The sequence below is a fragment of the Opisthocomus hoazin genome, chromosome 25 (assembly GCF_030867145.1).
Source record: "Opisthocomus hoazin isolate bOpiHoa1 chromosome 25, bOpiHoa1.hap1, whole genome shotgun sequence".
In the NCBI taxonomy this organism is placed as follows: domain Eukaryota; kingdom Metazoa; phylum Chordata; class Aves; order Opisthocomiformes; family Opisthocomidae; genus Opisthocomus; species Opisthocomus hoazin.
In genome coordinates, this window is record NC_134438.1 from 7,990,900 (window position 1) to 8,004,383 (window position 13,484).

General features: G+C 47.9%; 1 protein-coding gene across 7 annotated transcripts in view; it reads left to right on the plus strand.

Annotated features, from left to right (window-relative positions):
* The window catches only part of ANKS1A (ankyrin repeat and sterile alpha motif domain containing 1A), a 112,210-nt gene that overhangs the window by 36,942 nt on the left and 61,784 nt on the right, over positions 1–13,484 (plus strand). For all 7 annotated transcript variants that reach the window (XM_075443113.1, XM_075443104.1, XM_075443105.1 and 4 more), the window contains 7 exons: positions 249–545; positions 1,226–1,301; positions 1,584–1,685; positions 2,980–3,075; positions 3,185–3,381; positions 5,202–5,294; positions 9,204–9,321. In XM_075443113.1, the coding sequence (XP_075299228.1) occupies positions 249–545; positions 1,226–1,301; positions 1,584–1,685; positions 2,980–3,075; positions 3,185–3,381; positions 5,202–5,294; positions 9,204–9,321 (979 nt within the window). The remainder of the gene's footprint in view (positions 1–248; positions 546–1,225; positions 1,302–1,583; positions 1,686–2,979; positions 3,076–3,184; positions 3,382–5,201; positions 5,295–9,203; positions 9,322–13,484) is intronic.

Consider the following 13,484-nt stretch of genomic DNA (forward strand, 5'->3'; position numbering starts at 1 on the left):
TCTGAATGTTTTGGAACCTTTACTGGGTGGGTCGGTTGGTGAGTTCGTGAGGGGATGTCTGTGCCCGGTAAATGGCTAGTGAGATGGTGAAAACAGTGCTCTGGGCTCTGTTTCAGACTGGGCTCTCGGCTTCCCAATTGCTTTTTTTTTTTGTCTTGTTTTTGCATTTAAACTTCAATGGTTTGAGCGAGGCACGGAGCAGCTCTGTTCTCCCCCGTTCTGACACGCTGGCGTTTGTGACCCCGCAGAACAACGACAACGAGACGGCGCTGCACTGCGCCGCGCAGTACGGCCACACAGAGGTGGTGAAGGTCCTTCTGGAGGAGCTGACGGACCCCACCATGCGCAATAACAAGTTTGAGACTCCCCTGGACCTGGCTGCGCTCTACGGGAGGCTGGAAGTCGTGAAGATGCTCTTGAATGCTCACCCCAATCTTCTAAGCTGCAACACTAAGAAACACACTCCTCTGCACTTGGCAGCTAGGAATGGTCACAAAACTGTAGTCCATGTCCTCCTGGATGCTGGCATGGATAGCAACTATCAGGTATCTGGCGTGTCTGTGTGTGAAGGGCTGGTCTGATTGCTGGGGGATGGAGAACCCCTGTGGTCATGATACAGAGAGCTCCACCCAACCCTCCCAAAGGGATCGTTTAAGAAAGATGAGCGATAGCTTTGTTTTCCTCTGGACTGTTTGTTCAGCTCTTGGTTGCTCCGAGAAGCTGCTCAGAGGGATTCTGGTGCTGTGCATGCTTCACGCCTGCTTGTTAGTTGGAGAAAGAGCCCCAGACGCATAGCAAGGGAGGAGAAAAAGCCTTTTTGCTTAAGCTATTCTGCCCTGCAATACTGTGAGCCCTTGACAGCGATGGAGGCAAACTGAGTCTCTTCCTATCAAGCCACCTGAGAGTACGCGGTTTCCACAGCAGTAGCTTATGTGTGGTGGTCTTGTTTTACCTTTTCAGGACATGACCTCTGGCTAAGCTGTAGAAAGTCCTTTCTTGGTCTCTAACCTGGGCCTGCATGTCTCTCTGAAGAGACCATTCCCATTTTCCATTCCAAATTCTCAGCGTTGTAAAGATATCGACAGTCTATCCTCAGCTGTAGATATTGTTGCTCACACTTTGTATGTGATGCTGTGTATTTATTGCTTCTGTAACCTTCAAAAACATGCCTCCATCACCATTCCCCACTGTCTAGCTTCATGCTATTTTTCCATTTAATTTGCAGACTGAAAAAGGCAGTGCTTTGCACGAAGCTGCTTTGTTTGGCAAGACAGATGTGGTACAAATATTGCTGGCTGCAGGTGAGAGAGTGATCCCCTTTCGAAGCAATAACGTGGTGATCCCTTTGCCCAGAACTTGAGGAAACCCCCTAATAGTGGCAACATGTGTCTCCAACCAGCTATCAGAAGTTCCTCGGAGAGGGTTGTAGGAGAGGTTATCTCTTGGTGTTGGCTTTAGGTCTGCCTCTGTAGAGCATTTTCTAACTCACCCCAGTGATGATCACAAATGTAGGATGTGACTCGATGAAAGACCTGAATTTGCACATAGTTAGAAAATACTCTTGCTTTCACCTATTGCCATAGGTATTGATGTGACCATAAAGGATAACAGAGGCCTGACAGCTCTGGATATTGTGAGGGAACTTCCTTCTCAGAAAAGCCAACACATAGCAGCTCTCATCGAAGGTAAGTGATGTAGCTCTGTCTGCAGGCAGGAGGGAAAAGTTTGGGGTGCCAGTTGTGCCAGTGTGAGTACAGGATTTTGGTCTCTAGTTCTGGGAAGTGCTGAAAGCAAAGCAGCTTCAGGCCAGGTCAGGTCCCTCGGTGGGAATCTCACAGTTGTTGGAAGGAGTGATGCTTAAATGCTCGGGTGAGCTGTCTGCAGACCAAATGTTTGCAGGGGGCATTTAGGGGGATTAGCTCCTTTACTGAAGGAGTGTAGTGTTACTTTTACAGTTTAAATGGGCTTAATTCAGCTTTGTTTAACTCACTTTAGAAGTTAATTAAAATTAAGGATAGCCTAAATATGCTTGCAGAATGCAGAGTAATAGCTTTAGAAATGGTTTTGGATTAACTATCCTTTATGTGTCTGTGTAGGCAAATAGTCATCCGTGGGTCTTACATCCTAGTCCTCACTTCATTTTGAAGTTTCGGCATGGATTTTGCAGATGAGATTTACAGAAAAGGCCTTGATTACTTGTGGTTTATAAAGGAGCTTGGCCCATTGTGTCTGTCCAAGTTAGAGAATGAAATGTGGCGTCTTAGCTAAATTCATACCTTGTAATTACGCTATCTCAATTTCCTCTCAGCTGTGGGGAGAAAGATCAGAAGCGTATGCAACTGGTGTGCATTATTCATGCTTAGTGTTTGAGAGCTACACAGGTTCAAAGCACTTTGCAGACTTTTAATTAAGCTTTGCCTGTGAGGCTCGTAGGTATTATCTCTATTCTGAAGTTGAAGACAAAGGTAGGCTTTAAAACTGAAGTTTTTGCAGATAAACGCTGTTAGTTTGCTGCTGTAGGTGAACTAGCTGCATGAGGTGTCTCTGGCTGACTTTCTTCCTGCAAGCTTAGTGGTTCTGGCTTTGCCTCGGGTTAGGGGACCACAGCTAGAATTGGTTTCTCTGTCTTACGACTCCAGAAGACCAGACTGCTCTGTTCAGTGATGTAGCTTGTGTCTACAGCGTGAAACAATCTGCTCCTTGATGATGTGTCTATACAGGAGCTTTGCAGCTTTCTGATTAAAGACTCTGTAAAAGTTCAAAGAACCATCCTTAACCTTGCGCATGTGATTTAAAGAGGCTGCCTGCCTCTATTTTGGGATCTGAGCTGCAAGTTTTAATAATGTACTTTGGTTATTTTCTGGAGACTTAATAAGCTGACTGTTGGTCTTCCATCCACAAGGGAGGAGGTACCATGTGCTGAAGTGGATGTAAAACTAGATTGATGTAAACTGACCCTGTCGCCCCACCTCATTGCAGATTACACGATTGGGAAGAAAAGTGCCAAAGCTGCAGAGAAGACTGTTCAGGCACCGCTTGTTCCAGCCACTGATCCCGTGTGCCGGATATCTCAGGGTACGCTCCCATGCAACACGGCAGCCGCTGCACTCTCCTTCCTGCAAGAGCTGCCTTGCCAAGGGCAGAAACCCCGAGTGATGTGCTTGTGTCTCTCTTCCTCTCCCAGGTGATGTGGAGAAAGCAGTGACAGAACTGATCATAGATTTTGATGTGAACCCAGAAGAGGAGAGCCCGTATGAAGCTTTATACAATGCAACGTCCTGCCACTCCCTGGACAGCCTTGCCAGTGGGAGATCTTCAGATCGAGAGTCTGTGAATAAGGAAGCAGAATCAACTGGTCTCAAAGCAGCCGGAGTCAGGCCTGTATGTAGCTATGTGCATTCATCTCTGCTTGCTTTAGAAGGATGGGTAACTTATCACTGTTTTCATGATTTTGCAGCAGGCTGCCAAGGTTGAGGAAATCTTTAAGCTCATCCCTGACTTTGATTAGAGCAGACAGGTACTTCTCCTTTTTCACTGGCCTGTTCACATAACCTGCGTTGCATTGCCCACAAGTAGCCACCTCCACATGACTGATTGTCACCTAGTGTTGCATCCTTCTGTTTTCTGGCAGTTGAATACTGGTGCCGGTGAGTTTTAGTTTCTCAGGCCATTGCATTTAGCTGAAGGGCTAACTTGTTGTCTGGAAGAAAGCTTTGGAAACTCCTGTGTGTGGAGCGTTTTTCTTGTCTCTTGCTCTCTGCTTTGTACAAGAGAAGGCTCACAAGAAATGAAGAATATCCTGTTGGAAACTGGTTAGCAGTGGAAACGTTTTTCTGTATTACTTGCAGAGATCTGTAGAGGGTACTCAAGGCTTTACAAGGCAATGCAAAGCCCCTGGAACTGCCTCCAGAGAAGTCTTCCTCACCTTCTGTTAGCTGCATCTGCTGCCCCCTTAGAAATCAAAGGCAATGCCGCTATGGGGGAGATGGGATGCTGGCCTTGCAGCATGCTGTGACAGCTTCGGGGGTTGTTTCCTGGCTGATTTTACAAAGCCTGCTCCACAGATGTATTTTTGGACAAAAGGCAAAGCAGCAATGAACAATTAAACTGCTGGTGGTACTGTAACCATGCTTCCTCTCTCTGCAGAGAGGTGCATCCTTTTTCCTGTGCTATTAGTAAATACAGTAAAATGAGACAAAAGCTTGAGAAGACTGACATTTCAGCCAGATCTCTCTTTAGGGGATGCTGTACAAGATGCACTATCCTATTAACTAAATCTCAGTGATTTATATCCCTCTACATACTGTGCTGTGTTACTAGTGTCTGATGTGAAATAAGCTCAGCTCTGTCACCAATAAGAAAAGATGAGAGGCTGAACTGCAGTGAAAAGGGAGAAGAAAGAGGGACGTGCTTCAGGAGCTTGCTGGAGTTTCTCCCAAAACTGGAGTTTTTTGGAGCGAGCGGTTCTCCTCAGCCATCTTTCGCTTTGCCATCAGATGGAGCTGTTGCAGGGCAGAAGATGCCCTGGAGAGGTGTTGCGCTCTCACAAGATGAGACAGCTCTTGCTGCCCACCAGCAATCTTGGGATGTTTGAGGAATGCAGTGCAGCATTGTCTCTTGATCTCTAGGGTTTTTCACTATAAAAGGTGCCTCTGGAATCACTTATTCATGTTATTGTTTCATTAAGACACAAGTGATGAGGCTTCCCTTTCTACCCATGAGTTCATTACTGACCTTCACTGTGCCATTGAGATTACCAGTCTGGGTCTGAATGAACCGGCTGAAGTAATGAAGCAATAAACCTGTGTACACAGCACCTTCCACCCCGGCAGTTTCATTCTCCTGGAAGCCTAGTTGGTGCTCACATGGGTCCGAGCTGGCCTTGTGCAGTGCTGCTGCTGTGGAGCAGAAGTGGGTGGTCTGCGTTGTCACAGCAGTCCATCCACGGGACTGCAGCACCGTGAATCTGCAGGAAGGGCTCTCTGCCCGAATCGGTGTCCTGCTGGAGAGGAGGAGGAGGAGGAGAGGCAGAAGCTATTGTCAGGCTCTGTGTTGTTAGGACTGAACTTCTCCTCCACCCAGATTAATTTGAGGAGGTCCTTACCATGCTGCATTCCCAGTAGTGTGGGCGTAGTGTTGGTGGAAGCAGAAGGGGACGTGCTTTAACACAACGCAGTTGACAGTGATCTTCTAAACCACAGAGAGAGCGTCCACCCCCGCCTGCCAAGCCACCGCCTGATGAAGAGGAGGAGCAGCATGTAGAGAAGAGGATAGGCCATGGTGCTTCATGTGAGGTACGTGGGACTTGATCTGGGGTGTTTTGTAGGAGTGTGGTTTAAAGACCAGTTTTAATAGCGTAGGAGGAGCCAACTAGGATATTAGCTCCCTTGCAAGTCAGGTTGTGAATGTGAAGTTTTCTTTCACTCCAGCGTTGCTGTTGTCACTGGCCATGGGAACTTCCTCTGCGCGGTTCTTCCAGGGCACCTCTGTGTTGACCTTCAGCCTTACTTTCCTATTCTTGGCTGAGAATTCCCTTAGGAAGAGATTTTTCTGAATCACGTTGCAATGTGGACTGTTGCCCACTTGTAATGGTCCCACTAAATATTTCTTCACTTGAGACTGAAGCCCAGAGGGCTGTTAGTTCCTGCTTCCTCTGAGCTTCCAGCTGTGGAAGAGATGCGTGGGCTTGTGGGCCTGACTGGCGTGAACAGGGATCAGGGGCTTGAATTCAGCCAAGAATCTGGCCCAGCATGTGTTAAAGCTGTCTTCTGCAGAGGTCAATGCGTGTGAGATACTTTTTGATGAAACTAAAGCTCTGCTGTTCTGCATGGTTGCTCCTGGGCTTCCTATTGCTCATTTTTATTCACCTGCCTGCGAACCTCAGATGTGAGGGCTCTCCGGGAGACCTGTGTATGGGGGGGTGTGAAACCACAGATGTGTCTTGGCAGCTTCTGCTGACACCCAAGAAAATCTTCAATGCAAACCCAGACCTTGTGGATTTCCCTGCGTTTCCAAATGCAGTGGGTTGTACGTAAAACAAGTGGAGCGTGTGCTGCCGCTAGCAGTCGGAACAGACTCCAGCTCACCAGATGCTTTGCTTTGAATGTGTTGATCTGCTGAAGTTCCTACGAGGCATAAATGCGATCTGTTTTCTGAAGTATGTCAAAACTACACCAGACATGAGTAAACATTGTTTGCTTTGGCAGAACTGACTTTTTAGAGGGAGAGTAATGCTCCAAACAGTGCATAAACAGTAAAATTGAAATGTGAAATTGCGGGCTGATCTCTCCGCTGCTGTTAAAATGTTTTCCAGTGTGGGATAACCAGTCCCGTGCCCGGCTCTGGGCAGAGGAGAGCTGGGTAGCAGGGCACGGCTTAATTGGAACGCAGAACTGGTTTATGATGATAAACATGAGGGAGGGCAATGTGCATTGACTGCTCCTGCTGAGTTATCTTGCCATATTTAATTATAAAACACCTGCTGTGTTGTCCTGCCATTAATGGCTTTGGAAACATGATCCGTTAAAGGAAATCTTGCTGGCAAATAGACTTGTGCGCAGAGTGACTCGCTGGGGAGTTCTTGATTTGCAACCAATTTCATTGATACAGGCAGTGTGCATCGCTGCCTGGAAATGACCTGCTAGACGTACCGATGAGGCAGGCTGGGGTCTGATTCTTGCTTTGCTTACCACCTCTGGGGTGCTTTGCTTTTCTGACTCTTGCCCATTATTTATCATCTCCGTACATGTTCTCCGTGGGTTGGGCAGGCGTGAACAGGAATATGCTCAGGGAATGCTGTAAACCTCTCCTTGCAGCATCCTGATCTGCCATCCTCCAGACCTGCTCTCGCATTCGAGCCAGGACAGTTAGTCACTGAACGTTCTGAGGCTGGGCCCAACTCTAGTTTCAGAAGCAGTCGTTTTTAGTGCCTTGCCAAGATAGGGCTATCAGTCAAAGCAGATGTGCATAAACAAGAAACTTTTAACTTTCATCATGGGAAAACATTAGTACAAACAGGCAAAAAAGCTGATTGTTTGGAGGTGCTGGCGTGCCTTCTTTCTCTATCTGCAGAAACCTTCTGGGTTTGTAGCTGAGTAAGAGTCTGCGTTGTCAAATTATACTTTGTTTCATTTGTTTACTGCTCATCTCCAAAAGGGAAGTGCAGACAAAAGACAAGGAGCCATGATTGTTCCAGCAGTTTGGTCTGCAGTTCTGGTGGGGGAGAAGAGAGAAACGAGATGAGTTACCCTTCAAAAAGTCTTCCAAAGTCCACTGCTGTGGATTAACACACTTTAAAGAGCATGCTCAGTATTAACAATCTCTTATTTTGGGGCTTTGGTAATAGCGAATATTTATACATGCTAACCAACACGTATAAATAAATGAAAGATGAGCTGGAAGAAAGTTTTACTTGAGTTTGTTACTCCTGGTTGCAGAGCCTTCAGAGCAAGCAGAGTTCTCCAGCAAACAATGGCCTTCGTTTTGAGTGGGTTTGAACCTGAGACTCTATTTAAAGCTTGGAAGGATGAGAGAGAGAGAAAATAAATTGTAATCAGACTTATAAATGCACACACAGAAGTCCACAAAGCAAAAGCTGGGAGTTGCGTGCTGCTAGAGAGCTACTGCCCTCGAACGCGGTCAGTGCGTTTGCAGGAGGGCAGCACAGCAATCGTCATCTGCAGGAGCCTGAGGAGTGTCTTGATGCCTGGCTGGAGGTCCAGGCTCCCACTGTTAGGACAGGCTGCTGCTGTGCAGTATTTTTCCAGGATCTCTTGCGAGAGCTGGTTACCTACTGTTACGGTCTGATGGTTTTGTGCCACCATCTGGTCAGAAGTTTTTTCCCTTAATTTGCTCATTATGAGCTCCTTCAGCTGAAAAGGAGCAGGGCTGCCTGACAGCTCACGCTTGAAGCAGGCAGAATAAATACTTTCTTTGCCGGACATGGCCCATTTCCTCCCATTGAGAAAGTTGATTTAAAAGCCAGCTGGGCTTATGCAGAAGCAGTACACGGATGTAGGACTCCTGTCCGGGCTGCTGATTCCCGTGTGTCTTTCCAAGACTCCCCCAGCTTCCAGAGAGCCTGGCTAGACTGCAGGCAGGTAGGTACCTGCTTGCCCTCGAAGCAACTCCAACGCTTTCACTTTGGGGAAGAAATGGGAGGTGGTGCTTAGCCCACTGTCTAGACAGCGGCAGTTCCAGGAGTCCATGAGCAGTATGAGAGCCCTCCTTGGGGCGATGTGTTCTTCAGACCTGTTCTTCCCTGCCTTGGCAGCAGGTTGGGGTCACTGGCTTTCTGGCTTGGGTTTGACCCCACTGTGGTTGGCTGTAGGCATCCGTGGCTCCTGGGACAAGGTTGCATCAGCCTGCCGGGGTCTGGCCAGGAGATGGTGCTGACAGGCAGGCGACCATGCAGGCAGGGTGCCTTGAAGCCCAGTTTAGCCCCGTTAGCACTGGGATGGCCCATGTGGCTCTCAAAGGATGTCGAACGCCTGCCCTCCTTGGCGCTGAGGGAGACCAACATGTGCGAGTTTGCAGCAAGGCTCCTTTGGATTCTGCATCGAGACCATGTCCCTGCACATGGATGGTGGCTTTCCAGAGCAGCTTGCTGGAGGGTCTGCCAACATTACGAACAAACTCTAATCAGAGGCTTTCTGGGATTTAAATGAGCACCACCACTGCTGCACATTCTGAGGTTAAACTGAGTTTATGCAGTGTTGCCTGAGGGCTCTTTGTTCCTAAATACGGTCTGCGTCCTGAGGTTAGAAATGCTGGAGCTGAGACTTCTGAGAAGGTGGCAGGGATTTGGGCCTTTTTTTTTTTTAATCTGTGTCCTAACAGGGCCAGCAACTAAATAGTGAATGACGATGCAAATTCCAGTAGCAACAGTAAGTCTGAGTTGGGATGAACAGGAATAACGATCTCAGCTCTTTTCCAGGCTGTCAGCAGACCTTGTGCAGTGAATCAGTTGGTCAGTGCTAGAAAGCTGTCAGCAACCTCCAATACTAGCAAATAAAGGGGGTTTGGGTTGTTTTTCTACGGGAGGTAGGGGGAAGGGAGTATTACATTTTGGATCACACTCCACAGCGAAGGTGGTGCCTCTGCCAATTCCTTGCTTAAACCATGGCATAAAGAGACCTTGTGCTTAATTGCCGGGATAAACAGCATTGCTTTGTGGAGCACTACACTATGCTGTTTTTCACCAGGCCTCTGTTGCGCGAGGAAAGAGCAGGGGAAGCGGAGCTGAGGAAGAGGAACACCCTTACGAGCTGTTGCTTACAGCAGAAACTAAAAAGCCAGTTGCAGCGGATAGGAAAACAAAAGGTAAGTGACCATCCAAAAAGCAGAGCTGTTTGCTTAGATACATTTACCAAAAATATAGAGGGCAGAGAGCAAGTGGAACAATTAAACTCTTTGGGTGGGGCGGCTGGGGTCTGGATTGCGATTGTGTTGTTTCCTGGTAATCTTCACTTTTATAAAGGCGAGATTCAAATGTTCCTGCACAAAATGTACACGGAGGAAGGGCAACCCTGCTATTTTGACAACTAAGAGATTGCGAGGACCTACTCTGTTAACTTTGAAAATAAGCAAATCTTGTGCACAGTCTGGTAAATGCGGAGGGGCGGCAGGCTGTGCCGTGTTGTTACGAGTGAGCTGACCCAATGCAGGCGTTTCAGTGAGCCGTATTCTGCATCCCGCTGGATCTGACGACCTGCTGGCGTTGCGTGTTCATATCAGCAGATGACTGGCCCTGCTATCCTTGTCTTAAAAACAACATCCTGCTGTGTATTAAAGCTAATTCAAGATGTAAAATAACAAAGGAGGAAAACAAATATGAGCAGAGCAAGCCCCTTTCTCGAACTGACTGAAAATCCACTCTGTAGCCAGGTTAAGTATCGCACTCGTCTGTCTCCTCGCAGAGGGACTGCGGTGTTAGGTGTTTAGGAAGGGTCTGGGAACACCTTGTCGCTTGTGCTGGGCTGTTGCTGGGCTTTTCGGCTTTCCTGCAACAGCAACAACAAAAGAGTTGTTTAGAGGAAAAAACATCTCTTACTGTATGCAGAAGTCCTGAGCAGGAATTTGGAAGGATTTTGTTTGGACCTTAAATCTGGAAACCATCTCACTTTGAGGATGAACAGAGGATAAGAAGGACTCGATGTGATCCCTCATTGACTGCCCTTAAGACCTGCAGCTTCTTTTTTCTTCCTCCTTGCAGCATGATAGCTTTAATTCTTTGAGCTCTGCCGCACTCCTGGCCTGTATAGGGTGGCACAAGAGGTCATTGTTTTCCCACCAGCGTTTGCCAAAGCCACTTGCTGCCGGAGGCAAAGTTAGAATGCTTTCCAGGTTGGTGCTTTGTGGTCTCGGCCAGGAATAGTCCTTGGGCGACGGCCATTGAACCAGAGGCTTTCAGGCTATCTTTTCAGTGTGCAGCTATTGCTGGTGATTCAAGTGTGAGCTATTCCTGACTGCTTTGCTCCTTTCTCTGGCTACCATGTTTAGGCTCGATTAATATGAGTGAAGGTGTGTCGTAATTATGTGTCAGATTAAAATAAAATCTCAATGCATCTGCGTGTTCTTTATGCAAGTCTCTTCCCCGGAATGCTGAAGCCGTCGGTACTGCAGGCTGCTACGCCCCATTTCATGGAGAGGTTGCAGGAAGCGTCTTTAGCCTGTTAAGGATATAGAGCAGAGTCCTGACTTTTAATGTACGGCTAGAAAGGTAATAGCTGTGACTTCAGGGTTAGCAGTCTGTGGAAAGTGTTACTGGGTTTGTAATAAACCTAGAGCCCTTTCCACTGTTGTAGTGGGAGAAATCCAAGGATGCAGTTGAATTTTTTCATCTTCCAGGACTTGACTGCTCTTTTAAATGCAATTAGCACTATGACTAGTGCAGTGGAGCCTTTGATCTGGTGGAGGGGAAGAGCTGCTCCTAGGGAAAGGGGCCCAGCCAATGCATTTCTCATCTCTTGCATTTCTTAAGCTTGCCAGGGCCATCTCCCACTGCTCCTCGTGGTGGACCTGCAGAAAGGGTGACGGTTGTTTGCGCTCCTTCTCCAGAGGGCACCGGCAGTTTTCCAGAACATCTTGGTGATCCCTGTGGCATGACTGCATGCATGGCAGTGGCCCCAGCTGGCAGCGCTCGCTGCACTGCAGGAGCAGCTGGGCTTGGACCGGGCCCCATGTCATCCTTCACCTGCTGCTTGTCCTCTCGGGGACTTCAGGCTTCTCAGCCCCCATAGGAGATGAGACACTGACCGTTTTCTCTTGTGTTTAGCACTGACTGTTTTCCTGTTTTGCGGTGTTCATCGTTGCTTACTGTCAGAGTGTTACCGGTTGCTTCTTTCTGCACGAGTTTCATAGCTGATCTGGAAGGGTGGATCCGCTTTGAAATCTGCTTCCTTACACTGGGAACAAAAGCAGTGTTTCCGGCTTTCGCAGCCGTTGGGGTCAGATGCCACAAGGGCATGTGGAAGCAGACGTGGCTAAGTATGAAATGCGAGGTGTGTGCTGATGAGGGGGGAGAAGATGCATTTAGGAAGCAGCAGAGCTGTTTTGGCAAAAAGTTAAACAAGGGTTCAGTGAGGGGCTGAAGCCTTAATTGACGTGTTGGAGAATTTTCCCACCTTTGGATCAGAAGGGTCCTGGAGCATCAAAAGCAGCAGCTCGGTCCCAAGACAAGAAGCAGGCTGAAGCATGGCTTTGAATTGCTTCTTGGCCCTCGATCTGAGAGGCTGAGCTTCTAGATGTTACCAGATGAGTTCTGGAGGAGCCTTTGGTCAGAAGAGAAGGACTCGGATTCTTGCGGGCTGTTGAGAGGGGCTTTTCAGGGCAGCTGAAAGGCTGAATTTCAGGCACTGCTGTTTTTAATGGCGCCTTTCATATGTGATAGCTGCCTTTGTTCCTCTTGCTGCAAGTTGTCTTGTAGCCAGTGACTACATGAATGTGGTATTATCTGCCTGGCGTTGGTTGCCTTTTGTGTGTGTGTTACAGCAGTTTGCTGTCACATGCTGGAGCACTGGGAAAAGTTGGCCTCATGTTTTGGGCAGAGTATCAGAAGTGGTTTGAGCCAAATGCTTTCCCATCCCCTTTGGTAAGGAAACTACGTGCAATCGCAGGCATGAAGTCAGGGCATTCAGACCTTGTAATGGGAGTTGTAAATAGGCCAAGAGTGGCGAACTGACCGGGAGGAGACTGTGCAGCTCCTGCTGCGTTCAGAGAGATCTGGTGGAGGACGAACACGGAAAATACTTCTGAGTTTTGATGTCTGTCTTGCTTCTCAGGAGAGTCATCCACAAGTGCTGTCAGCAGTAACCAGCTGCAGGTAGGACTGACTTGGTTCCTTCTGACGGTTTTTAAAAACTGATGTTTGTTGAGGTTCTTCTGTGCTGCTTCTATAGGAAGCCCAGCTTGAAGTCTCTACTTTTGTCCCTCCTCCTGCCAGAGTTTTTCTTTATGGTTTGTACTGGCTCAACCAGACCTACGGCTGTGCTCAAAACCAGCTGTCTGACCCAATGATAAAAGACAAAATGTGCTGCTGAGAGATTTGAAGAAAATATCTTTTCAGAGCCAGAGTATGGCTACAGAAGCAGTGGGGTGGGTGCCGCTATAGGGAATCTGTGGGGACACACGGATATTGCAAACAGATGTTGGAAGGGATAGAAACCTCTTGGTTTGCCGTGAGATGAGTGATGGTGTAGAACCACAGCCTGCATGCCCTCCCTTGGTTTTGTCATTGCTGGAGGAAAACCCTTCTCGCATGTCTCAGGTCCAAGCCTCCATTTCTGCTGTCGTGATGTATTTAGAAGCTTCTGTGCAGAGTGCCATTAGTGATCTCTTAGCAGCTAGGGCAGTGTTTTACTGCTTGTCTGAAAAGGGGAATAGAGGAGGGAGCGCAAATGAGCACAAGTTCAGGTAGCTTTTGGAGGATAAACTCTGCCTGAAATGATTGAGCTAGATGAGACGAATACAGAAGCGTACTGTACGCTTCTGGGTTTCACAGGCTGTGCTTCACTGTGTGAATGAGCCTTGCTTTTAGTTTTACTGAAGTTGAAGGTTATTTTTGCATCTCTACAGTAGCACCCTGAAGGCCAGCTTCCCTCTCTTCTGTGCCACAGGAGATCGATTTGCCTGCTCCTCACTTGCAAATTCTGGCGTGATGTGGCATGGGGAGCCTTTCCTATATGAAAGCTAGAGGCTAGCATATTCCCTCGCTAGTTTTAAGGTTGGGAAGCTTGAGCAAAAAGCAGCTGCAATACCAGCTTCATTCTCCTAATCCAGGGGCATGAAACAAATCCTGCTGCTGATATATAGGGAAAGAAATTTGATCGTGGCAGGGCGGTTGCAGCTTAGTGTTAAGAGTTTAGGGAAGTGCTTCGTGTCTGGAATCATCAGGCTGCTGGCGGGGAAGCTCTTAATTGAATCCTCCCTGGGAAGCAGACAGTCTGTACCCAGAAAGGGGCTCCTGTTCCCAGTGGGTGTTGGAA